The 23,361-nt window shown below is 42.4% G+C and overlaps 1 protein-coding gene and 1 long non-coding RNA gene across 6 annotated transcripts; one reads left to right on the top strand and one right to left on the bottom strand.

Annotated features, from left to right (window-relative positions):
- Nucleotides 1–31: 31 nt before the first annotated feature.
- umodl1 (uromodulin-like 1) lies at nucleotides 32–20,962 on the bottom strand. Of its 5 annotated transcripts, none has more exons than XM_086179056.1 (16): nucleotides 20,873–20,962; nucleotides 19,464–19,591; nucleotides 19,145–19,328; nucleotides 18,105–18,245; nucleotides 16,167–16,409; nucleotides 15,511–15,768; nucleotides 15,196–15,308; nucleotides 14,888–15,107; nucleotides 10,051–10,188; nucleotides 9,862–9,933; nucleotides 9,141–9,721; nucleotides 8,836–8,996; nucleotides 3,486–3,722; nucleotides 1,927–2,083; nucleotides 1,769–1,853; nucleotides 32–1,382 (listed from the first exon to the last, which is right to left on the bottom strand). In XM_086179056.1, exons 1-16 carry the CDS (start codon nucleotides 20,919–20,921, stop codon nucleotides 1,195–1,197), a joined length of 2,955 nt encoding a protein of 984 aa, XP_086035182.1. In that variant the 5' UTR covers nucleotides 20,922–20,962; the 3' UTR covers nucleotides 32–1,194. The 5 variants fall into 5 exon arrangements, with proteins under 5 accessions (XP_086035182.1, XP_086035180.1, XP_086035181.1 ...); XM_086179054.1 differs by having other exon boundaries at nucleotides 20,729–20,957; XM_086179055.1 differs by having other exon boundaries at nucleotides 16,173–16,409; nucleotides 20,729–20,957.
- On the top strand, nucleotides 12,771–22,168 carry LOC147249172 (uncharacterized). Its single transcript, XR_015109260.1, has 3 exons — nucleotides 12,771–15,003; nucleotides 18,932–19,171; nucleotides 21,233–22,168. It is a non-coding gene; the product is annotated as an uncharacterized LOC147249172 (long non-coding RNA).
- Nucleotides 22,169–23,361: the final 1,193 nt, after the last annotated feature.

Raw genomic sequence — 23,361 nt, 5'->3', positions numbered from 1 at the left:
CAAATGCATTTGATAGATCAGTTGTCTTTATTTCAAAAGGACAGCAAATTTTACATGAACAACAATATAAATATATGCATAAATATGAGAGCGTTAGCAGAGATGCTAATTTAGCATTCGGGACTATGGATGCATGACATTACATATTTTGAGATGTATCAAATGATAAAGTTGCTCTATGGTCAAGGTGTTTACTATTATGAATGTATTAAACATGTTTTTAATATCATAACATTAAAATGTAACAAAAATAGATATTTGTTCTGGAGCTGCCACAACTAATTGATGAACTATCTATCCATCAGGTGGGCAGCACTGCTGCCTCCCAGTAAGAAGGTCTTGGGTTTGAGCCCTGGCTCTGGCATAGGATCTTTCTGTGTGGAATCCGCATGTTCTCCCTATGCCTGCATAGGTTCTCTCCAGGTATTCCTGCTTCCCCAACAGTCCAAAGACAAGCAACTGGGGACTAGGTCAATTGAATACTCTAAATTGACTGTAGATGTGTTTGTGAGTGTCAATGGTTGTCTTTATGTGTTGGCCCTGCAATGGACTGGCGACCTTATCCAGGGTGAACCCAGCCTCTTGCCCAAGGGCTGCTGTGATAGGCTCCCTGCAACCTTCTTGCTAACCACCATGGTGCCCTTCTAAGCCATACTGCCCCCTCTATTTGATAAACTATTATAAATGATATAAATGAAACTCATATTAATAAAGACAAATAAATAAATGAAACAAAATGATAAACAATAAAGAAGCAATGTGAGCATATCATTTTGGCCTCTGGGTAATTCCCATAGGATTTTTTCACATTTTCTTGACATTTCAAAGACTGAACAATTCCTCCATCAATAATGAAAGTTATCAGCTGATTAATCAGTGATGAAAATAATCATTACTTGCAGCCCTAATTTATAGTATGATTTAATGTCTAGATATTCACAAAATATTTGTCAATACAATTCAATCCATACATTTGGTGACAAAACTGTTCTATATCAACAGGTTGAATATATGTTTACTGTGCAATTATTTAAATAGTGTATTTCTTAAATTGTTCCATGTACAAGGATTTGCCAGAGAGTTTGTGAGTTAATGGTGAAACAGCACCTCTCGGTGGCAGTTGTATGAAAACTCAATATCTCAAATCACTCTAAATGTATGGGATTCAAAGGTATAAATCTAATCCAACTGTCTTCAGGTGTTAAAGACAAGGTAGGTGAAGTTCTCTTGCTTGGGTCTGACATTAAAATTGTAGTGCCCAATCCGGTTCCTTTGATAGTAGAAGAGGCAGGCAAAACCAATGATGAAGATGAGTGACAGACCAACTCCAAGAATGGACAGGCCAACAAGTTTCACAATGTTAGACTTTTCCTCCAGGGTCTCTGAAAGAATATGTGATGTGGATATGCATCTTTTCCTACATGCCACTATTCAATAACTGAGGGGCTACAAATTCCCTCACAGAGGAAATACAACATGGACATAATTAGAAAATTCATAGGGCCCTTGCAATTGCCTGCCCATGATAAATGGTAGAACTGCCTAAAGGTACATGACCACCAGCCAAATCAACCGCTGAATGGCCCATTTCCTTTAATGAAGACTTATAGGAAAAGGGGGGAAAAAACTTTTAGCCAATATTTAAAAACAGCTCATGCAAAGAACTTGAAACTCAGCAATGTTCTTTCTAAAATACTTATTCTTAACAGCAACATGTAAGTTGAAAGAGCTTGAAATGTCAAAAGTTATTCACTGTCAGAGGACTCACCTTTATCAGACACAAGTAGTGGCCCAGAAGAACCAAAAGCATTCCCGATTGTGTTTCCATGATGAGAAGTTCGTTGCACACAATCCTAAAAGAAAACATTTTATTGAAGTCTCTTCCTTGATAGTTCAGACACCCAGAAAAATGTGTTATGTACTCACAGGTACGCAGGTGTCAGATCCAACCTGTACACAGATCTGCACCTGGCAGTGCACATAGATCATACTGACTGTGACAAATGAGAATATCTGTACAGACAGGCGGGATGTGCTGGAGTTCCCGTTCATCAACACTTTAGTGTATGTGTTTCGAGCACATCTGTGGAGCAAACAGCAAGCTGACACCTAAGACACATTGATACTTTTAACTCCATTTGAAAGACAATCAAAAATAGGTGGTAGTAATATAGAATTTAACTTTCATTGCCATTGCCACTGACATTTCTACAATTCTAAAATTCTACAATTTCATTTAGTAGACGCTTTTGTCCAAAGCGACGTACAACACAAGCAAGAATTCAGACTTAAGGAAAAACCCATAGTAGCGCAAAAGTGCTTCAGTTGTGATTTGGTCACAGGTATTGCCATCTACTGGCAGAAGAAGTGTCACACAGTGACACAGTGCATTGACATTGATTTACTTACTGTAAATGAGTTGAGTTAGAACCATTAAGATCCCATTAAGATCATCACAATTTAGACTATGGTGCCCATTAAAATTGCCACTGCTGCAAAGTAAGAGCACTTCAAACAGTTTTTTTCATTCGATTATATCCCAAATTCAAAAAATAAAGATTGCGAATGTGAATTCTACTTTGAGGTGAGCAGCCAGACAGTATTTCAACCTGATTTGAACAGAATTTTACAAAAATAAAACTTAATGTTTTGTAAATAAAACAAGTATAATCCAAATTGTTATCACTTAATTGCATCCTACATGTTTAAATACAGCTGCATGGTGGTGCAGTGGTCAGCACTGTCACCTCACAGCAAGAAGGTTCCGGGTTCAAGTCTCAGCTCGGGCACGAATTCTTTCTATGTGGAGTTTGCATGTTCTCCCTGTGCCTGCGTGGGTTCTCTCCAGGTATTCCGGCTTCTTCCCACTGTCCAAAGACATGCAATCGGGGACTAGCCTAATTGGATACACTAAATTGACCGTAGGTATGAATTTGAGTGTGAATGGTTGTTTGTCTCTATATGTTGGCCCTGCGATGGACTGGCGACCTGTCCAGGGTGTACCTTGCCTCTCACCCGTAGCCCCTGGGATAGGCCCAGCTCCCCCACAACCCTTAACAGGAATAAGCGGAAGAAAATGGATGGATGGATGTTTAGTTGATAATAAGTTTTGATAATTTTTGTAAACACAATCCAACCTCAAGCCCTAAAGGGCCCCTCTTTGGGCAGCTGTCCCCTACATTTTATTAACTAGTTTCAAAACCTTTTATTTATTTGCTCAAGAACCTATTTCTGAGGCTCAAAGTCCTTATCCCAGCAGCAATTAGTTTTTTCATGAAAATCTTGGTTAGTTATTTTTAAAATTCTAAATAAATAAAGAAGTCTTCATTGACTTTAGAAATAATTACATATTTTATTCACTTGCATTTGTGGAGATGGTAATAGAAGCAAGAATTGAAATTGTAGTAAGATCAATTGTAAAAGTAATAGCAAAGAAAAGTACATTTATGAATAAATCCTGATAAAATTGTAAAATAAAAGCAAACCTGTTGTCCAGGAAGATGTATCGGCTGGTGTCTGCAGGATTTTGGGTGGGTGTGGCCCAGCATGTTTGGATGACTACTTTAATTTGTTCTGCAGATGTGTTCATGCTGACCTCCACCACCACAGCTTCCTCTGGAGACAAGCTGTAGTTGTGGGGTAGAGGCACTGTGCCGTTCAACAGCTGCACTGTCACCTGGAACAACCCTGAGCCCATGATGACATCTTTGATAATGTTATACCTGCACACAAGTGGACATTAATACAGCTGGGGCAAACTGGAAAAAGAAAAGCATAAATTTGATCATTTTTACTGAAGCAAGACCATCCTAGGTGGTTTGATGGCAACTTCACAGACTTATAGGAAAAAATGTTTTGCATAAAATAAGTCAACTATGCTTATTACATTTATTCTCCACATCTAGTGCTGATGAGTTCTGATGAGATGGGTGTGTAAAAGTATCTACATGTAAAACTGATTTTCCTACCAAGAAAATGGTAAGTTTTAAGAATGTCACTCGAAATGGCAGGGTTTCTGATGAAAATCCATTCTTTTGTCTTGTTTGGTTTATACAGGTAATAAGATTGTTTGACACCTCTTTTCACTGACATTATAGGGGTAACCATGTTGCCTCTTCATTATGTTAATATTCAGCTGCCAGTATCCATCATGAGTTTTTGTGTTATGATAAAAAAAAAAAAAAGTTTAAATTAAAGCTGCAAGCAGCGTTGTTAGGGCCTGAGCCCCCGCCTAACCGCGGCCGGATCGCCGGCCCGAATCCAACGGTGTAATCGGCAAATCGCTAGGCCTTGTAGTTTAGGAGATACGAGCCTCAGTGCGCTGCACAGTGTGACTGCAGAGATGAGAGCCGGCCCTTTAAGAGCCCCTCCCTTCTCTGCTCGCTCTCTGCCATCTCTGTCAGAGCTGAGAGCAGAGCTGAGAGCAGAGCTGCCAGCTGGCCCATTAAGAACCCCTCCCCCGCTGCACTGTGTCTGATCTGTGCTAGAGTGGAGAGAGTGGAGGATTAAAAGAAATTAAAGCTGCAAGCAGCGTTGTTAGGGCCTGAGCCCCCGCGCGGCCTATGGCCGCGTCCTTGACACCGGCCCAAATCCAACGGTGTAATTGGCAAATCCCTAGGCCTTGTAGTTTAGGAGATACGAGCCTCAGTGCGCTGCACAGTGTGAGTGCAGAGCTGAGAGCCGGCCCTTTAAGAGCCCCTCCCTTCTCTGCTCGCTCTCTGCCATCTCTGTCAGAGTGGAGAGCAGAGGAGGATTTGGCAGTTTAACTGTGAAACACAGTCATAACTCTGCATATATGGGTCAAAAGTGGAATGTAAAGACATCAGTGCGTAGAGTTTTTTCTCAGGAATTCAATGTTGTGCTTTTTGAAGGTGTGAGTGTTTTAATTTAGAAGCGACAAGTGTTTGTTTGAGAGTATGTACATGAGGGCAGAGAAGCTCCAATTGTGGTTTCCATGACTACAGTAAACAAATCTCTGCCATCTCTGTCAGAGCTGAGAGCAGAGCTGAGAGCAGAGCTGCCAGCTGGCCCTTTAAGAACCCCTCCCCCGCTGCACTTTCTTTGATCTGTGCTAGAGTGGAGAGAGCGGAGGATTAAAAGAAATGTAGTGTGTAAAAGCTGAATAAGTCGGCCTACGTTGGTCAAAAGTAACACAAAATACCATATTTTTGTAGGGATTTTTGTCAGGAATACAGTGATATGTTTTTAAAAGCTGTGCGATGTATGGTATAGACGTGAGAAGCATTTGTTTGAGAGTATGTACCATGAGAGGACACGGCCTCCCCACTGACTTCCATTGTAAGCGTGAAACGTGTCTCCCCCACTTTGAGGGCTTATAAAATCCAAACCGAGCGCGTAGTATATTAGCCTTTAAAGATTTTTGAAGAGCACAGTTGGGAGAGTAATGTGTGAAAGTTTGGAAGCCCTGGCATTTACGGTTTAGGAGGAGATAGATTTTGTTCGGGGAGTAAAAAAAGTCCTGATTTTGACAGTTTTGTCCAATTTGTGGACATTCTGTTTGAGATAGGTGAGGGGTCAGAGTGTAAGAATTGTTCGTCTTGATGAGACGAGTCCAACGGTGTTGGTCCCATGTCTGTGGGAGTTTTGTGTGAGGAGTTATAGTGCGCGAAATTAAAAAAAAATTCTTTTTTTTGTGTGGCTCCCTAGGTGGCGCTATAGACTTTAGTGGCGTTTTTGTTTTTGATTAGTGAATGTTGAGACATACCGAACAATTGTGCCAAATTTCAGCGAATTTCATGCATGTTCAGGGGGTCAAATTAGATTAAAGCTGCAAGCAGCGTTGTTAGGGCCTGAGCCCCCGCGCGGCCTATGGCCGCGTCCTTGACACCGGCCCGAATCCAACGGTGTAATCGGCAAATCCCTAGGCCTTGTAGTTTAGGAGATACGAGCCTCAGTGCGCTGCACAGTGTGAGAGCAGAGCTGAGAGCCGGCCATTTAAGAGCCCCTCCCTTCTCTGCTCGCTCTCTGCCATCTGTGTCAGAGTGGAGAGCAGAGCTGAGAGCAGAGCTGCCAGCTGGCCCTTTAAGAACCCCTCCCCCGCTGCACTGTGTCTGATCTGTGCTGGAGTGGAGAGAGTGGAGGATTCAGAGAAATGTAGTGTGTAAAAGCTGAATAAGTCGGCATACGTTGGTCAAAAGTCACACAAAATACCATATTTTTGTAGGGATTTTTGTCAGGAATACAGTGGTGTGTTTTTAAAAGCTGTGCGATGTATGGTATAGACGTGAGAAGCATTTGTTCGAGAGTATGTACCCTGAGAGGACACGCTCTCCCCATAGACTTCCATTGTAAGGCGAAAAGTGTCTCCCCCACTTTGACGGCTCATAAAATCCAAACCAAGCGCGTAGTATATTAACCTTGAAGAACTTTCAATCAGCACAGTTGGGAGAGTAATGTGTGAAAGTTTGGAAGCCCTGGCATTTACGGTTTAGGAGGAGATAGATTTTGTTCGGGGCGCAAAATTGTCCAAAATTAGACATTCGTGTCCAAATTGTGGACATCCTGTTACAGTTAGGTCAGGGGTGTGAGTGTATGATTTATCCGTCTTGATGAGACGAGTTCAATGGTGTTTGTCCCATGTCTGTAGGACATTCCTACAGTCTGTGGCGTGGTTTTTTGTGTATGTAGGTGGCGCTATTGAGTAGAGCGCCTCTTTTTTTTTTAATTATCGAATTTTTCGCCGCACCCGATGTGCTTACCAAATTTGGTGAGTTTTCATGCATGTTTAGGGGGTCAAATTTACTTTTGAAGTGGCGAGTGTGACTTCGAAACATAATAGGGTCTTCGCCAGGGACTGGCTCAGGCCCTAATTATGCGCGTTATGCGCATTATGCGCATATAGCGCGCACTCATTGAGAGCAAGAACAGTATAATACCAGGTTTTGAATGGGTGTGTATGTGAAAACTGGCTCCGGGCCGTCTGGCCCAGTTGCCTCATGGGTGTTGGGGGGGCCTGGGACACTGTTTAGTGTGTGTTTTTAGTGTTTTTAGTGCTGCTAATGTGTTGCTCTGCCGAGCAAACATAATAGGGTCTTCGCCAGAAGTACCTTCTGGCTCAGGCCCTAATGAAGTGTGTAAAAGGTGAATAAGTCGGCATACGTTGGTCAAAAGTCACACAAAATACCATATTTTTGTAGGGATTTTTGTCAGGAATACAGTGGTGTGTTTTTAAAAGCTGTGGAATGTATGGTGTAGATGTGAGAAGCATTTGTTTGAGAGTATGTACCCTGAGAGGACACGCTCTCCCCATAGACTTCCATTGTAAGGCGAAAAGTGTCTCCCCCACTTTGACGGCTCATAAAATCCAAACCGAGCGCGTAGTATATTAGCCTTTAAAGATTTTTGAAGAGCACAGTTGGGAGAGTAATGTGTGAAAGTTTGGAAGCCCTGGCATTTACGGTTTAGGAGGAGATAGATTTTGTTCGGGGCGCAAAATTGTCCAAAATTAGACATTCGTGTCCAAATTGTGGACATCCTGTTACAGTTAGGTCAGGGGTGTGAGTGGATGATTTATCCGTCTTGATGAGACGAGTTCAATGGTGTTTGTCCCATGTCTGTAGGACATTCCTACAGTCTGTGGCGTGGTTTTTTGTGTATGTAGGTGGCGCTATTGAGTAGAGCGCCTCTTTTTTTTTTAATTATCGAATTTTTTGCCGCACCCGATGTGCTTACCAAATTTGGTGAGTTTTCATGCATGTTTAGGGGGTCAAATTTACTTTTGAAGTGGCGAGTGTGACTTCAAAACATAATAGGGTCTTCGCCAGGGACTGGCTCAGGCCCTAATAAAACTATATTTTATAATGGGGCCAGCATGGTGATGCAGTGGTTAGCACTGTCTCCTCACAACAAGAAGGTTCCTGGTTTGAGTCCTGCCTCAGGCACAGGATCTTTCTGTGTGGAGTTTGCATGTTCTCCCTGTGCTTGCGCGGGTTCTCTCCAGGTACTCCGGGTTCCCATAGTGCAAAGACATGCAAGAGGGTACTTGTCCAATTGGATAATCTAAATTGACCGTATGCATGGCTCTGTGAGTGTGAATGGTTGTCTGTCTATTTGTGTTGGCTCTGCAATGGACTGGCGACCCATCCGGGGTGAACCCCACCTCTCACCTGAAGGCTGCTGGGATAGACAGCCCCCCCCCCCCCCCCCGCGACCCTTAACAGGATAAGCGGTAGAAAATGGATTGGTTGAATTTATCACGGGTTTTATAGCATATAAGGAGGAACACAGTAAAATGCAGCTGCATGCTAGAGATCTCATGTACTTATATTTCCTTTATAGGCTGAGTCTAAGATTCGATGCATTGCATAATATAGATGTAGAGGTGAGATCTTCCTTCTATTTTGAGACGTACTGTTCCTTTTTACGCAGTATTGACAACAGTTGTAAACCTGAGGCATTATGTCCATCTGTCCATCATTCCAATGCTTGTTAATACAATATCTCAGAACACCTTGAGGGAATTTCTTCAAATTTGATTCAAATGCCCACTGAGATTTTGGTGGTCAAAGGTAAAGATCACAGTCTCTAAAAATGAGCATTACATTTCAAGAATGCCTTTAGGACATTGCTTCAAATATAGTAAAAACATTCACTGAGACTCAAGGATGACCTGAAAACATTTTGGTGATCAAAGGTCAATATCCTAGATGTAAAAGGCACATGCAGTGGATGCATACAATTTTGACGCACTGATTCTATTTTATTAAGTTATGTTGAATGTTCTATTATTTAACAAGACTCATTTGTGCCAGCGTCTATGGGGTTATATGCCATGCTGAGTAATACAGAGTGATTATGAGTGCAAGGCAAGCATACCCCATGGAGCTCAAGTCAGCAGACATCAGCATGCTCCTCATGTAGGTACACATAATGGGAACCTCCAGGCATATTCTGGGCAGCTCCAGTGTTCCATTGGGTGACATGAATGGGTCCATGGTGTTGAAAAGAGTTACAGATACCATGTAGTAAGTTTCATTCTAAAAAGTCAGAGGCATGTATGTTATTTTAGCACTTCAGTTGTAGAGGAAAAAATACTTAAAAGAATAGTATCTCAAAACCAAGGAAAAAAATGAAAAGATTTCTGAAATTCAACTTTAACAAGAAGGGAAAAAAATGCTTACATGCACAATCCTTGTGACACACTCATTCCACGCCACAGTCAGCTGGGCATGGGTGGCATTGCCCCCATTAACACCACATTCCTTTAGCCCCAGGTACAGGCTGCTTTCATTAATATTGCTATTGTCTAAAAAATCTCTGTCAACTGTCACTGTGATAGCAGGGACCCTGCACTGTACTGAGATAGCCCTGAGCATTGAGGCATTAACAACATCTTTATGGGAAGTAGTGCTGGTTGTAGGCACTGTACCCTGTGTCCCAGCAGTGATTGATGATTCAGTAGAGCTGGTTTCTGGTGTAGTAGGATTGGTTGCTTGTGCAGCAGATGTGGTTATTAGATTTTTAGAGATGGTTGCTGATGCAATAAAGGTGGTCATAGGTGCTGTAGATATGGTTTCTAGTGCAATAGAAGTGGTTTCTGGTGCAGTAGAAGGGGATTCTGGTGCAGTGGGTGTGGTGTCTGGTGTAACTAAAGTGGATTCTGGTGCAGTAGAGGTCGTTTGTAATGTAGTAAAGGTGGTCACTGCTATAGTAGAGGTGGCTGATGGTGTAGAAGAGGTAGTTGATGTTGCAGAGGTGGGTGCTGTAACAGAAGAGAAAGTTAATGGTACAGCAGAGGTTGTTCCGGGTGTTGTAAATGTGGTTGATGGTGTTATATAAATTGTAGTAGTAGTGTCCGTTATGTCAGTTATGTCTGGAGTCATGGTGAAAGTGATTACTTACCGGTTGAGGCTGTTGTGCTAACTAAAGATAGTATTGTGGGTATCAGTGGCTTTATTGTTGTCTCCAAGATGGCTGAACAAAACAAGACCCTCTGGTTATAAAATGTGAAGGCATTCTCTAAACATGAATACATTACTGTATATCTACATCAAATGAATGTACTGTATATGCTATAAAAACCCTGACAACCTTCACAGATTCTTCCAGGCCAGTCCACATTTGTGTCCATAAATCCATCCAGACAATTGCATGTGTAGGAGGCCCAGGTGTTTGCACATGTAGCCCTCAGGGAACAGTCATTTTCCCCAGAAGCACATTCATCAAAGTCTACAACAAACAAACATGGTTTTGACTTAAAAATCAGACATGCATATAAAGTGTCAAAAAAGTTTAAGGCTTGAAATATGTCACAACCAAAAATAAACAGCTGCTCTGAAAGTGCGAATAATGGTAAATTAAAAAAAGTACTGTGCACTGAGGCAAGTTGGGGAACTCTCAGGGGGCAAACAAATCTGGTCAAACTTCAGGCAGCATAGGCTGAAATATCTTGATGTGAGAGCCCTAGTACCAAATGGGTCCAGCTAAAAACACACACCCTCACACACACAGGATACTACATTTTCTGAAAGGCAACCTGACAGTGTCCCTGACTTCTTTGAAAATTCTGCCCTTAAATACGATGGGCTTTTCACCAAGAATGTGACTGAGCTCAAAAGGTAATGAAGTTGTTCTGATCATAAGTAGCTAACTTAAACCAACAGTTAGCCTGTCCATTGTCCTACTGGAGGACTTCAACGCTCATGTGGGCAAAGACAGACCTGGAGGGCTGTGATTGGGAGGAACGGCAGGCCTGACCTGAACCAGAGTGGTGTTCAGTTATTGGACTTCTGTGCGAGTCGCAACTAATACCATGTTCAAACATAAGGATGTCCATCGTGCACGTGGCATTAGGACATCCTGGGTCGCAGGTCTGATTGATTTTATAGTTGAATAATCTGATCTTTGGCTGTATGCTCTGGACACTTGGGTGAAGAGAGGAGCTGAGCTGTCAACTGATACCATCTGGTGGTGAGTTGGATCTGGTGGCAGGGGAATACCTCGTGCAGACCTGGTAGGTCCAAACGAGTTGTGAGGGTTTGCTGGAAAAGCCTGGCGGAGAACTTGTCAAGATGATCTTCAACTCCCACCTCCAGCAGAGCTTCAACTGCATCCCGGGGGCAGTGGGGACATCGAGTCTGAATGGACCCTGTTCAGCTCTACCATTGTCGAGCAGCAGTTGTGAGCTGCAGCTGCAAGGCTGCGGGGGCCAGTCGGGGCAGTAATCCCCGATCCCACTGGTGGATACCAGAGGTGAGGGGAGTCGTCAGGCTGAAGAAGGAGGCCTACAGGGCGTCGCTGGTCTGTGGGTCTCCAGAGGCAACTAACCGGTACTGGCAGGCCAAGCGGTGTGCAGCCATGGCAGTCCCAAGGCAAAAACTCAGGCGTGGGTGGAATTCAGTGAGGCCATGGAGAATGACTATCGGTCGGCTCCAAAAAGGTTCTGGCAAACTATCTGTCGTCTCGGTGGGGGGAAGGCTGCAACTTGCCCAGACTGTTTACAGTGGGTATGGGAGGCTGCTGATGTCAACTGGGGAAATAACTAGACGGTAGAAGGAATACTTTGAGGAACTCCTCAATCCCACCAACATGTATTCCATGGAGGAAACAGCAGAGAGCTGGAGTAGGATTTGGGGGGGGGGGGGGGGTGTCCAATTTCGAGGACAGAAGTCGCCAAGGTAATGAAACAGCTTGTGGTGGCAGAGCTCCAGGGATGGATGAGATCTGCCCTGGGTATCTCAAGGCTCAGGATGTTGTAGAGCTGTCTTGGTTGACACATCCTTGCACAATCGCATAGACAACGAGAGTGGTGCCTTTGGAGTGGCAGACTGGGGTGGTGGTCACCATCCTTAAGAAAGGGGACCAGAGGGTGTGTTCCAACTATTGGGGGATCACACTCCTTAGCCTCCCCCAGAAAGGTCCACGCCAGGGTACTGAGAGTAGGCTCAGGTCGAGGAGGAGCAATGTGGTTTTCATCCTGGAAGGGCGGATCAGTTCTTTACCCTCACTAGGGTGCTCGAAGAGGCGTGCACTGGTGTGAGCAGAACCACCTGCTGCCGAGCAACAACAAGACCAAGGGACTTGTGATTGATTTCTGTTGGAAACCTCCCCCCACACAGCTGTGAACATCCAGGGCTCGGACACTGAGATAGTGGACTCATTCAAGTACCTGGGTGTTCACATGAACAATAAACTGGACTGGACAGATAACACCAGTGCCCTCTACAAAAAGGGTCAGAGTCACCTCCATCTGCTGAAAAGACTGAGGTCCTTTGGGGTGAGCAGGGCCCTACTCTGGACTTTTTATGATACTGTGGTGGCCTCTATGGTATGCTATGCCTTCGTGTGCTGAGGCAGTGGAGTCATGGACAGGAACAGGAAGAGACTAAAACTGGTGAGGAGAGCCAGCTCTGTCCTGGGCTATTCCCTGGACTCCATTCACGTGTGTGTTTTCCAGCAGTGTGCAATTAATGGCACTAATGTATTCCTATTTTTCATACTTCATGTAAATATTTATAAATTCGTCATCGTTGTCTTATCCAGTTGGTCCAGGTCATGGGGGCAGCAGCCTCAGCAAGGAAACCCAGACTTCTCCCCAGCCACTTCCACCAGCTCATCCGGGGGTAATGCTGAGGCGTTCCCAGGCCAGCCCAGAGATATAATCCCTCCAGCGTGTCCTGGGTCGGCCCCGAGGCCTCCTCCCATGCCTGGAAAACCTCCTGAGGGAGGCGTCCAGGAGGCATCTACAAACAGATGCCCAAACCACCTCAACTGACTCCTCTTGACATGGAGGAGCAGTGGCTCTACTCTGAGTCCCTCCCGAATGACAGAGCTTCTCACCTTATCTCTAAGGGAGAGCCCAGCCACCCTGTGGAGGAAACTCATTTTGGGCCGCTTGTATTCGTGATCTTGTTCTTTTGGTCATTACCCAAAGCTCATGACCATAGTTGAGGGTTGGAAGATAGATTGACCGGTAAATCGAGAGCTTCGCCTTTTTGCAAAGCTCCCCCTTTACCACAATGAAAATGAATGAGTGAATGAGATGACACTGTAAAGCGCTTTGAGTGCCACTAAGGTAGAAAAGCGCTATATAAAATTGAGTCCATTTACCATTTATTTACCATTTCACTCCCATGCCCCCTCCAGCACCAAGTGAGGGTAAAGAGCTGATCCACGGCCAGGATGAAAATCACATTGCTGCTCCTCGATCTGAAGTTCAACTATCACACTGACTCAAGTACCCTGGCATAGACCTTTCCAGGGAAGAACACATCCTCTGATCCCCTTTCTTAAAGATGGGGATCACCACCTTGGTCTGCCACTCCAAAGGCACCACCCCCAATTTCCACACAATGTTGCAGGGACGTGTCAACCAAGACAGCCCTACAATTTTGATATACCCAGGGCGGATCTCATCCACCCCTGGAGCTCTGCCACCACTGAGTTTTTGTAAATTGTCCAATATAAATGTAAATATTTTATTTTTTGTTTTTTTTCTTATTTCATAAAAATTTTCTCTTTTAATTTATGTTATCCTTTCTTCTTTCCTCTGTAAATGCTGCTGAAACTATTAAAATTTCCCCTGTGTGGGATATTCTTATTCTTCTTATTATTCTTGTAGGAGTTTGCCCAATAAGTCCACATGTTTTGTGGATTTGGAGAAGGCTTACGACCGTGTTCCTAGGAGCACCCTATGGGATATGGCGTCGCGGTGACGCCGTACCTATGCAGTCGACGCAGACCCCTACGCGGACCCTTCACCGTAGCCTGACGTGCACCTCCAAAAAAATCCTGACTATGCATTGCGTCGACGCATTGTGACGTGAACGTCAAGGACATTGATTGGTCCACTCAGAACGTCATTTCCGGTTCAGCGCAACAACACTGCCATTTTTAAAGTTTCTGTGGTGACAGCTACACACAAAAATGGACCAAGCCATAGAAAGTGTTATCGAGGAGGTTCGCAAGTACGACCACCAAAGAATCTGACAAGATCGCCCCGAAACCATACAAAGACACAGCCACACCCCCTAGTGTCTTGGCAGTGAATTGCAGAGCAACGCGTTCCCTCAATGCAGAACTTCGAATGCTCAATGACGGCATAGGGTCTACGCCGTCGCGGCGACGCAGAAGCATAAACCAAGCTTCAGAGTAGAGCCACTGCTCCTCCATGCGAGGAGTCAGTTAAGGTGGTTGGGGCATCTGTTGAGGATGCCTCCTGGGCACCTCCCTTGGAAGGTTGTCCAGGCATGTCCAACTCGGAGGAGGCTGGCCTGGGAACGCCTCTCGATTCCCCCGGAAGAGCAGGTGGAAGTGGCTGGGGAGAGGGCGGTCTGGGTTTCCTGGCTGAGGCTGCTGCCCCCATGACCCAGACCCGGATAAGTGGAGGACAATGAGATGAGTAGTAACTTTTCTGTCAAAGGACTTTAATCCTACTGCATTCTAAAATTCTGATGCTTACAGAAAAAAAGAAAAGACTTTTCCTCAAAGCACTTCCCTGGACTTGTACTTATTTTCATGCCTTTGTGCTGACAATGGTCATGGTTCAGAGGAGATATGTTTCCTGGTTGTATATCCCTTTCTTATTAACAGGATATCTGGAACACCTTGAGGGAGTGTTTTCAAATTTGCTTCAGGGATGAAATGAAATGGTCTTGGTGGTCAAAGGTCATGTTGCTGAGACAGGGACACTTAATTGGTACAAAGGGATGTAATTTAGAAAAGCCAAATGTGGGGAAAAAAGAATAAATTAGGATAAATTTAAAAGAGGAAAGGCAAAGAATAAACCTTTAACAAAAACCCTGAAAAACAAGAACAAACATTGCACCTCTGGTGATATGAGGTTCAACAGCTCAGGCAGAGCTCTTTCGCCTGTTAGTCACTGGTTTCAAAACCTCATGTTGAGAGCAGAGAGTATAAAGAGACATACCATTTATGCTTGTGTTGTTTTCATCCACAGTGTACTTGGAGCTGTTCATCAGAGAGTGTATCAGTGCTGCAGATGTGTTAAAGATGTCTTTGCTTTCACTTGGGATGAAGATGATGGTAAAGTTGACCACTACACTGCCTGGGGAAAAGTTCCTCACTTCAATTCTCACCTGGCCTGAATCCACCATTTCCCTCACCTCAGGAGACAGAGGCTGGTAGATCTGAATGCAGAGTTATGATGGATGAAATAGTAAAATGTGTATCTCGCGATCATTATGTGTTGCTAGTTCATCCTCATAACACACTTACCTCATCTATGATACTCATGTTGAGGTTTTTGAAGGCCTGGCTGCTGGTGTTCCACAGCTCAGCAGTAAACTCAATGTTGGTGATTCGAGCAGTGGCATCAAGAGTCTTAGCATCTGCAGAGAAGTAACTTGTTTACAATAAACAAATTTTATCAAAATACATAATTTTCTCCAAACCAGGGCCTAATAAGGTGTGAAAATACAATTAAATTTTGCGGTGCATCTCAAGAAAATTGTGAATAAATGATCAATGAATAGCGTCACAGACTCCTGAATGTAATTATAAAAAATTTCAATTTGAGTTCTCTATTCTTACCAGTTTTGACTGATATTTGAAGGGTGTTTCCTTGGCTCCCATCGGCATGAGGTACCACTGTCACAGTGTAAAGCACCCCAGGTTTTAGCTTCTGCACCTTTCTCATGGTCTGACTGGTTTCCCAAATGCTGATGACCCTTGATCCCTTGCTTAAAAGAACCTGGTAGGTCTGGTTTGTTTGAGACAGACTGGACCAGTACACACAGAAGGAGGTTCCAGTGATGTTGGCCAACTGTAAGTTGGAGATAAAGGGAGAAACTAAAAGGGTTGGTGGGCAGAAGGGGAGATAAACAGGAGGGAAACAGGGTCATTCATACAAGGTGGATATTTCAGCAGTCAGATATTTTAGGGGTAATATACTGTATTTTGTTCTCTATCAGAGACTTACATGATATGAATGATACCACTGTCATATCTGTTCATTAAATAACAGGCTAAGCTTGATAATTGAAAAAATAGCAAACCTAAAAGTCAAATGTATTCATAGAATATCAAGCCATGGTTCATAGCCAAATTTAAATAAATACCAAATTTGCAACTTCAAATTGAAATGCTTTTTCTCCCAAAGTTGCATTCTTCTGTCCAAATAGACAATATAGAGGCATGAAACTTAGCTTGCCACCAAAATCAGATGAATAAGATAAAAATAAGCTCACTCTTACTCTGTGTTGGCATAAGAGTTTCTACCATGGAGCTCATGCTGGTATGAGGTGCAGAATGCGTCCACAGGGGAGCTTGGGCTGAAGTATAAGAGGTGGTGCTTGTGTTGCTCACAGCTGCAGTCAGTACAGTACTGTCTGTAGCATCCTGTGTGGAGGTGGGAGTTGGGATGGAAATTGTATTGATGTCTGGAGTATAACTCATAGGAGACTCTGTAGTGTTCTGTACTGTGGTATCAGCTGGGAAAAAATGAGAGAAGAAAGTGTCAGTCAAACCTTCCAGTGCAGAATTTTAAGTTTGGAGTAAACCCTGTCTAATTGTATTGATTTTGCAGATAATATCAGCAGATAATGGCCTGTCATAGCAGTATATATCGTCATATACTGTGCGTTTTATATTACTGCTCATCCCAATGATGTTCAGCATTTTGGACGATATCCTGACCCCTTTATATATTCTTATCACAGGTCATAGCCACATATGAGGAATCTATTGAAAAAACAAATCAAAAATGTATTTTGGAAAATACATCAATATAATTTTTACAGTGTGTGTGTGTGTGTGTGTATGTGTGTGTGTGTGTGTGTGTGTTCTTGTACTTGCTACATATTGAGGACTAGAATACATATTTAACCAGCAGAGTGAGGACATTTTTGGAAAGTGAGGACATTTCAGCCGGGCCTCACATCTTCAAAGGGCCGTTTGAAGGTCAAGACTTAGTCTTAGGGTCGAGGTTAGAACTAGGTTCTGGTTAGGTTTAGGGTCAAGGTTAGGGTCAGGCAGTCAGTTGAGATGGTTAGGTTTAGGATGAGGGGCTAGGAAATGTACGTCAATGAAAGTCCTCACAAAGATATAAGTACAAGGGTGTGTGTGTGTGTGTGTGTGTGTGTGTGTGTGTGTGAGTTTGTGTTTTTCTGGGGAGCTTGATCTGCCCTTTATGAAAAAAACTAACCACAATTTCCTGGTTTAAACAGCTTTGCAAGATGTGCTTGTATGGAGAATTATTGGGTGCATTTAATTGAAGGAGTGTGATGCTAGACCTGCTCTATTTTTAAAAGAGTCATGAGATAACTTTTGTTGTGATTTGGCACTACACAATTGACTTGCCTTGATTTGACTTTAATTACCTTGATGAACTTCTTTTGCTTGTCAGGGCTTCAATTTTATTTTTTATTTTTGAGGCAGAGGTTTGTTCTCCACAGCTTTGCCAAACAGAAGGTTTAAAAATCCTCGTCCTCCTTGTCCATCAAAATTATTTTCATTTGAGTTGACTGTCTATTGAATCTATTTTAAAGAGCAGCCATTGTAGCTGTTAAGTTGCCAGCTGTGATTTGAATTGTCTTAATTTCAGTTGAAATGGAGAATCTTAGCGCCATTCATAATAAAATAGCATTTTTTCAACTAGAAACAGTTTTTTTATATATTTGTCTGCTCAACAATGATATCAATTGTCCTGGTATAGATATAATCGAATGTGTGAGAGTCAGAGTGTACAGTATCTGCAGCTGGAAATTATTATAACTAGGCCAAACGATTATAGCAATTTTTAATCCATTTAGACAACTTAAGGGTTGTTCTATTGTTAAACTACTGCACTGTCCACATCATTTTTGTTATTATTTTTGGATTTATTATAATAATTTAATGAACAGTAGGCCAAAGTAAAGTCATATGACAAAGAAGCCAAAGGTCTAAGATTTTGGTGCTCATGTTATGTTTCTATCTGCTACTGAGGCTGAGAAATAAAGGTTTATTAACTGTTGAAAGTTAATTTCCAGGAAAGTCAGGGAGTGGGCAGAAACAGGGAGACAGGGACGTCATAAACACAAACTTGATTACTCTGGGAGGGATGCCTCTAAAATAGTTTAAGAACCATTGTTGTAAATAATCACATAGTATCAAAGTGATGACTCCATGAATTTGCGTAGTCTAACCTATGCAATGAGCTCCAGGGTTGCTGGGGTCAATGTCAACATATCCTCTGTGGCAGGTACAATGGTATGAGCCCACTGTGTTGTAGCACTCTGCCTGGGTAGAGCATTGACGGAGAACAGGGTGTACACACTCATTTACATCTGTGTTACACACAAAGAGACAAGAAGAGGTTAAACTGGAATCAAAATGACACATTGGGTTGAATTAGAATTGTGTCTGCATAAGAACTCATGATTAAAAGGAATCATTCACTTAAATGTATCAATTAAACATTGAAAATCCTAAGCAAAACACCATACACATGATACATAGCAAGAACATGTTTTGACCATTTTCTTTTTAATGATGTCAGTTAAGAGCACTTCAGCTTAAGTTCAATGATCAGATATGTACAGAGCCCTAGAGTAGCCACATGGAAAAACAAATTATGGGCAGGAAGAGAATTTTATTTTTATTTTTGGGCCACAAGCCTTTAATTCTTTCCCTCAGTTTCATTAAATTGGGGCTTCAAGATATAAATTGTTCAAAATAAATATCTAAACTGAGGAAACAAATATGTAATGGCCTCAAATTAATTAAATTGAGGGCCATTCAGTCTCTCTATCGGAGAAGTGAGTCTGGTTCGTGTTGCCAGCAGTAAGTCAGACTTGCTCCAAGTGAGGGTTGGACTCTCCAAAGGCTGCCCTTTGTCACCAGTTTTAATGTTTTGTTTATATGTTCATGCCGAAGATTGTTTCAGTGTACGACTAGCAGATGAGTCATATCTGTGAGTCTGTCAAGGGATGTTTGTACTCATGCTAACTGGTGTTATTTTCTGCTATTGTAGGAAATATCCCACAGATGACTGTCACTCAAATAGAAGTGGTGGGAGAAGGAAACTGTGCCGTGACTGAGTCATTTTTTCCTGAACACTGTGTTCTCTGCCACATGAATCATATGCCGATCTCTGCAAGAGTGTCATTTCTGTAAAGAACAACAAGCTGCAAGTAGCTCTGCTGATATATCAGCACAGCTGCATGGAACAATGGCATCTCCTCACCTTCTACAGTGACAGATGACACCTCCTGTATGTGTTTGAGGAGAAGATAAAGCTTTGACGTAATGTTGTACGGCTGAATATTAAAGCTGAAATCAATCAGCAGTGAGGTGGCAGTTCTGTAGGGATGCACAGGCCAGGAGTTGAGGTAGCAGACTGAAATATCTGCCTGGAGTGCTCCACTCACCTGTTGGACAATAAACCATCAGTGTAAATTAATGATAGTTAATCAAGTAAATGCTTTCTCTTTTACTTTGCACATTTGATGTCCTTCCACACTAAACATTTAGGTATATTGATGACAGTCACAGGTTATTAGTACCATAGCTTGAAGTAATCTGGTGTGGTTCAGAAGACCTCCTTCTTTGGAGATCAGCTGCTTGAAATCAGTCTTCACCGTCACTGTTGCATTGAAGCGATAGCCTCCATTTTCAGAGTAATTTGTGAAGCCTGAAAGATGACGTTTTTTTTTTTCAAAAGAGGTCACACACTCAAATATACCCCACCCACACACAGTGAAAGAATATTTGCATTAATTTGCCTTAGCTTTAAGATAAAAAAATGAAAACTGGCATTAGGAAAAAAACAAAGATTTTATATTCCTGTTAATACACCTCTGATCTTCCCCTAAATAGTATCCATGAGGATTGTTAAATAGTAGCAAATAAAATGATTGACATTGATGGAGTCTATTTAACATCTATGCTTATCTAAAAAATAAAACATTGTGACTTCCTCCTCTCAACGAAAATGACAATGTAAATTCCTATTAAAATCAAATGTAATTAAGTTTAACCCAATTCTCTAAGGTTAATTAATACAGCACATTTGTTCAGCATTGAGTATTTTTGCATGCAAAAATTAATTGTAATAAACAACTTTCTAAATAGGACTACCAACAAACCTGGCCACATTGTGTCAGAAACTTAAAAATTGCTTACTTTTGTTTGGTCAAAGTAAAAATAAAAATGTCACTTTGAGGTGCTGACTCAGATACTGTTTTGAGTCAAACACCTGTGCATAGCCGTTTTGTCAAGAAAGTCCTAAAGGTGATGTGTCTGATTCTAAAAGTATCATCAGTGATTGTTGGAATTTTAAATCATTTCCAAATTTATTTATAGAGCTCTAGTTCTATTAACACAAATAGAGATTTTTAGAGAAAAGTGTATTCAATGATATGTGATGGAGGTATGTTAACATTTCCTATCCACTTCCATTCATTATGCTAAGTTAACGAGCGGTTAGCTGGTCTCCATGGCCCTCAGCTTTCCAATTCAGGCACAGAAGAGAGAAGGTTATACTTCTGGTTTAGCTCTGGAGATGACAGACAATTATTGCATTTACAAAAAGCAAATTCTCTAGGAATTGTGAACCTATTGTTGCCAAAAATTAGCAAAAACACTTGTGAAAATAGCTGTGTGATGAAATTATTGAGTTCTATTGTCTTTTCTAGATATGGCATGAAATGTCTTGTGCACTTGTAGCCACAGTTGTGTTTGAAGCAATTTGCATGAGACATTTTTCTCTTTTTTCCAGTGAAATTAAGTACTTCATTGAGCGGATGTATTGCTTGAGATGTATACTAACTTGCAGGCTCAGTGCAGAGGAATCTACATGATGTCTTGCAGCATTTTTGCCATCCTGGGCAATCTATGTCCCTCTCACACTCATCGGAAACAGCGTACAATCCATCTCCATCAGGACAGGATCCTGGCTTAACAGTAAACTCACCAGTCCTGTTAGCAGCTTCATTCAGAGGAAATAACATGTTGCAGGCCATACATTAGCAGTGAAATATTTGTAGCAGTGCATTTTTGTGCCTCGATCAGGTGTCTTGTATACACTTAAACCTACAGAATGGTTATATTGATTGCTTGTTGGTTGCATCATGATCATACAAACACCTGTGATCTAAGAACAAAGACAACTCTACTATCATGAACAGAGATGGATAACAGTTCACTTACACAGGGCACAGTAACGACCCACTTGTACATAGCCATCACAGCACCGGGTCACCTCCTCCTCCACTATCCTGTACTCTGTCTGATAGATCAGTCTGTAAACTGTGACTGTACATGTCTTCCACAGGAGCCAACCACCACAAGGCCTGGTCATGGTGAAGGGGAACTTGTGCATCACCAAGAAACTTACTGTCTTTGTCTCATTGTGAACACAGAGATGGAACCCAGATGCAGCCAGGCTTTTTACTGGAATAAAACACATCAGTGTTGATTCATTTCCCTCAGCTTACTGACATATTTCACATTTTGAAGTTCCTTCATTATGACACTGTGTGCACCTCAAGAACAAGCTCAGCAAGGTAGAGGCTCCAGTCCTCAAAAAAACAAAAACAGTCAGCCTACCTTCATCTGAAGTGCTCTGTCCCCAACAGAAAAGCGACAAGGCCACAGCAACCCAAACGAGCTTCCAACTCATTTTTTTCCTCAAAATTTCAACCATATATTTAACAGCCTACATGTGCATGTTTCACACTGAGATAATGTTTGCTCACTGTTTGGTGTATTCAGAGACTAAATCCCTTGTGGTTCCTTGTTCCCCCTCCCCTCACTGCACCACCTGCCCTGAATGGACAACAAATACATAGCATGTGTTGAACGTGTATCAAAAAGTGCATTGAAATTAATTCACATTACTTTGTTTTCATAGGGTTTTTTTTGTGGAACTAAGCTAATTTTACTCCTTTTACAGCATCACAAACAGTAAACATGTTTTTGATAACAGGGAGTGAATTGTGGAATGGGAGGAGTCAATGTCCCAAATGACTTTGTTACCACACAGGTCACCATGGAAGTGCTCACTATGATGCTGTTGCATTATCTGCCTGTGTCAGCTGTTACTGTCAAGTAAAAAGGCAAGAGAATGTCCTTGCCAGTCTTCGTTCTCTTTATATGAGGGAACAGAGAGATGTCTCATCCTTAAAGATATGTTTGAAAAAAGAAAATTGTCATTACACTTATATTAAAAATGGGATTATATGACCACAGTTGTTGAAATAATTCTAAAGACACTCTACAATTTAAAGTTTCATTTTCAGTCAATGTCATAAATGTAATGAAACTGATTAACACAATGAGGTGAGAAAATGTGCCTGATGGCATGGACCTCAATATTGATGAGCAACATATGAAGCTAGCAAGCATGAGGAGCTTGGTAGACTGAGCATGAGCAGCTTGGTACTGTAGACTGAGGTCACCGGTTACGAAATTCATTTTTGCAACATGACTTAAATCATTGGCCCACAGAATAAGACTTTATTTTGCATTTTATGTCAGATAAAAAGTAAAAGCATTGTGAGTGGTGTAAACACCAGCAGTGCTCCAGCTCTCTGTCATGAGGCTGCTGTTGCCAGGTACAGTAGCTGGCAGATCACAGGCCACAAACAGAATGATGCCCCCACTGGATCCAACCAATGACACAAGCCTACTGACATATGGGACTTTAAGTCAAGGCCATAACTATTTCAATTAGGGGATGTATAGTTAGATGCATACCATATTCTCCTCAGATTTTAATGTTCACATAAAACAGTCCAAATAAAAACTGTTGCTAAATCAATCCATTTTCTTCCACTTATCCTGTTGAGGGTTGCAGGGGGGCTGGAGTCTATCCCAGCTGCTGCTGGGTGGGAGGTGGGGTACACCCTTCACAAGGGTGGGGTACACCCTTCACAAGTCGCCAGTCCATCGCAGGGCCAACACATTTAGACAGACAACCATTCGCTCTCCCAGCCACACCTACAGTCAATTTAGAGTATCCGATTAACCTCGTCCCCTCTTGCATATCTTTGGACTGTGGGAGGAATCCGCAGTACCTGGAGAGAACCCACGCAGGCACAGGGAGACCATGCTAACTCCACACAGACAGATCCCATGCCTAAGCCGGGGCTCGAACCTGGAACCTTCTTGCTGTGAGGCGACAGTGCTAACCACTGCATCACTGTGCTGCCCCTGTTAAATACAATATTAAAAACTCATTTTAACAGCAATCTTACTATAAAGGCAAGAAATCTCTATGTCTGTCTCTGAACAGTTCAGTTAATTGAGTCAAACTTGTACATATTTCTGGCAACAGGTGCAGTGCAGCTTGAAGTTTTGGGTTGAAAGGGGTCTGATAATGTCATAAAATAAATAGATAATAGAGCTGCAAGCAGCTTTGAACGGGCCTTCACACCCACCCCCCTTCCTTTCCTTCCCTCC

Source organism: Aulostomus chinensis, chromosome 15 (genome assembly GCF_037954235.1).
Source record: "Aulostomus chinensis isolate RoL2024-O1b breed Wild chromosome 15, RoL_Achi_v1.0, whole genome shotgun sequence".
In the NCBI taxonomy this organism is placed as follows: Eukaryota; Metazoa; Chordata; class Actinopteri; order Syngnathiformes; family Aulostomidae; genus Aulostomus; species Aulostomus chinensis.
The sequence above is the reverse complement of the archived record's forward strand: the minus strand, read 5'-3'. Positions and strand labels throughout refer to the sequence as shown.

Bases quoted from the DNA above. Each gene is read 5' to 3' on its own strand.
- umodl1 (XM_086179054.1), bottom strand. From the start codon at position 20,921: ATGGCCTGCAACATGTTATTTCCTCTGAATGAAGCTGCTAACAGGACT. The intron at 10,189-14,887 runs GTATGTCTCTTT...TGTTTGTTGTAG, and splicing joins AAACAACACAAGCATAAATG to ACTTTGATGAATGTGCTTCT. The intron at 1,383-1,768 runs GTGAGTCCTCTG...ATATTCTTTCAG, and splicing joins ACTACTTGTGTCTGATAAAG to AGACCCTGGAGGAAAAGTCT.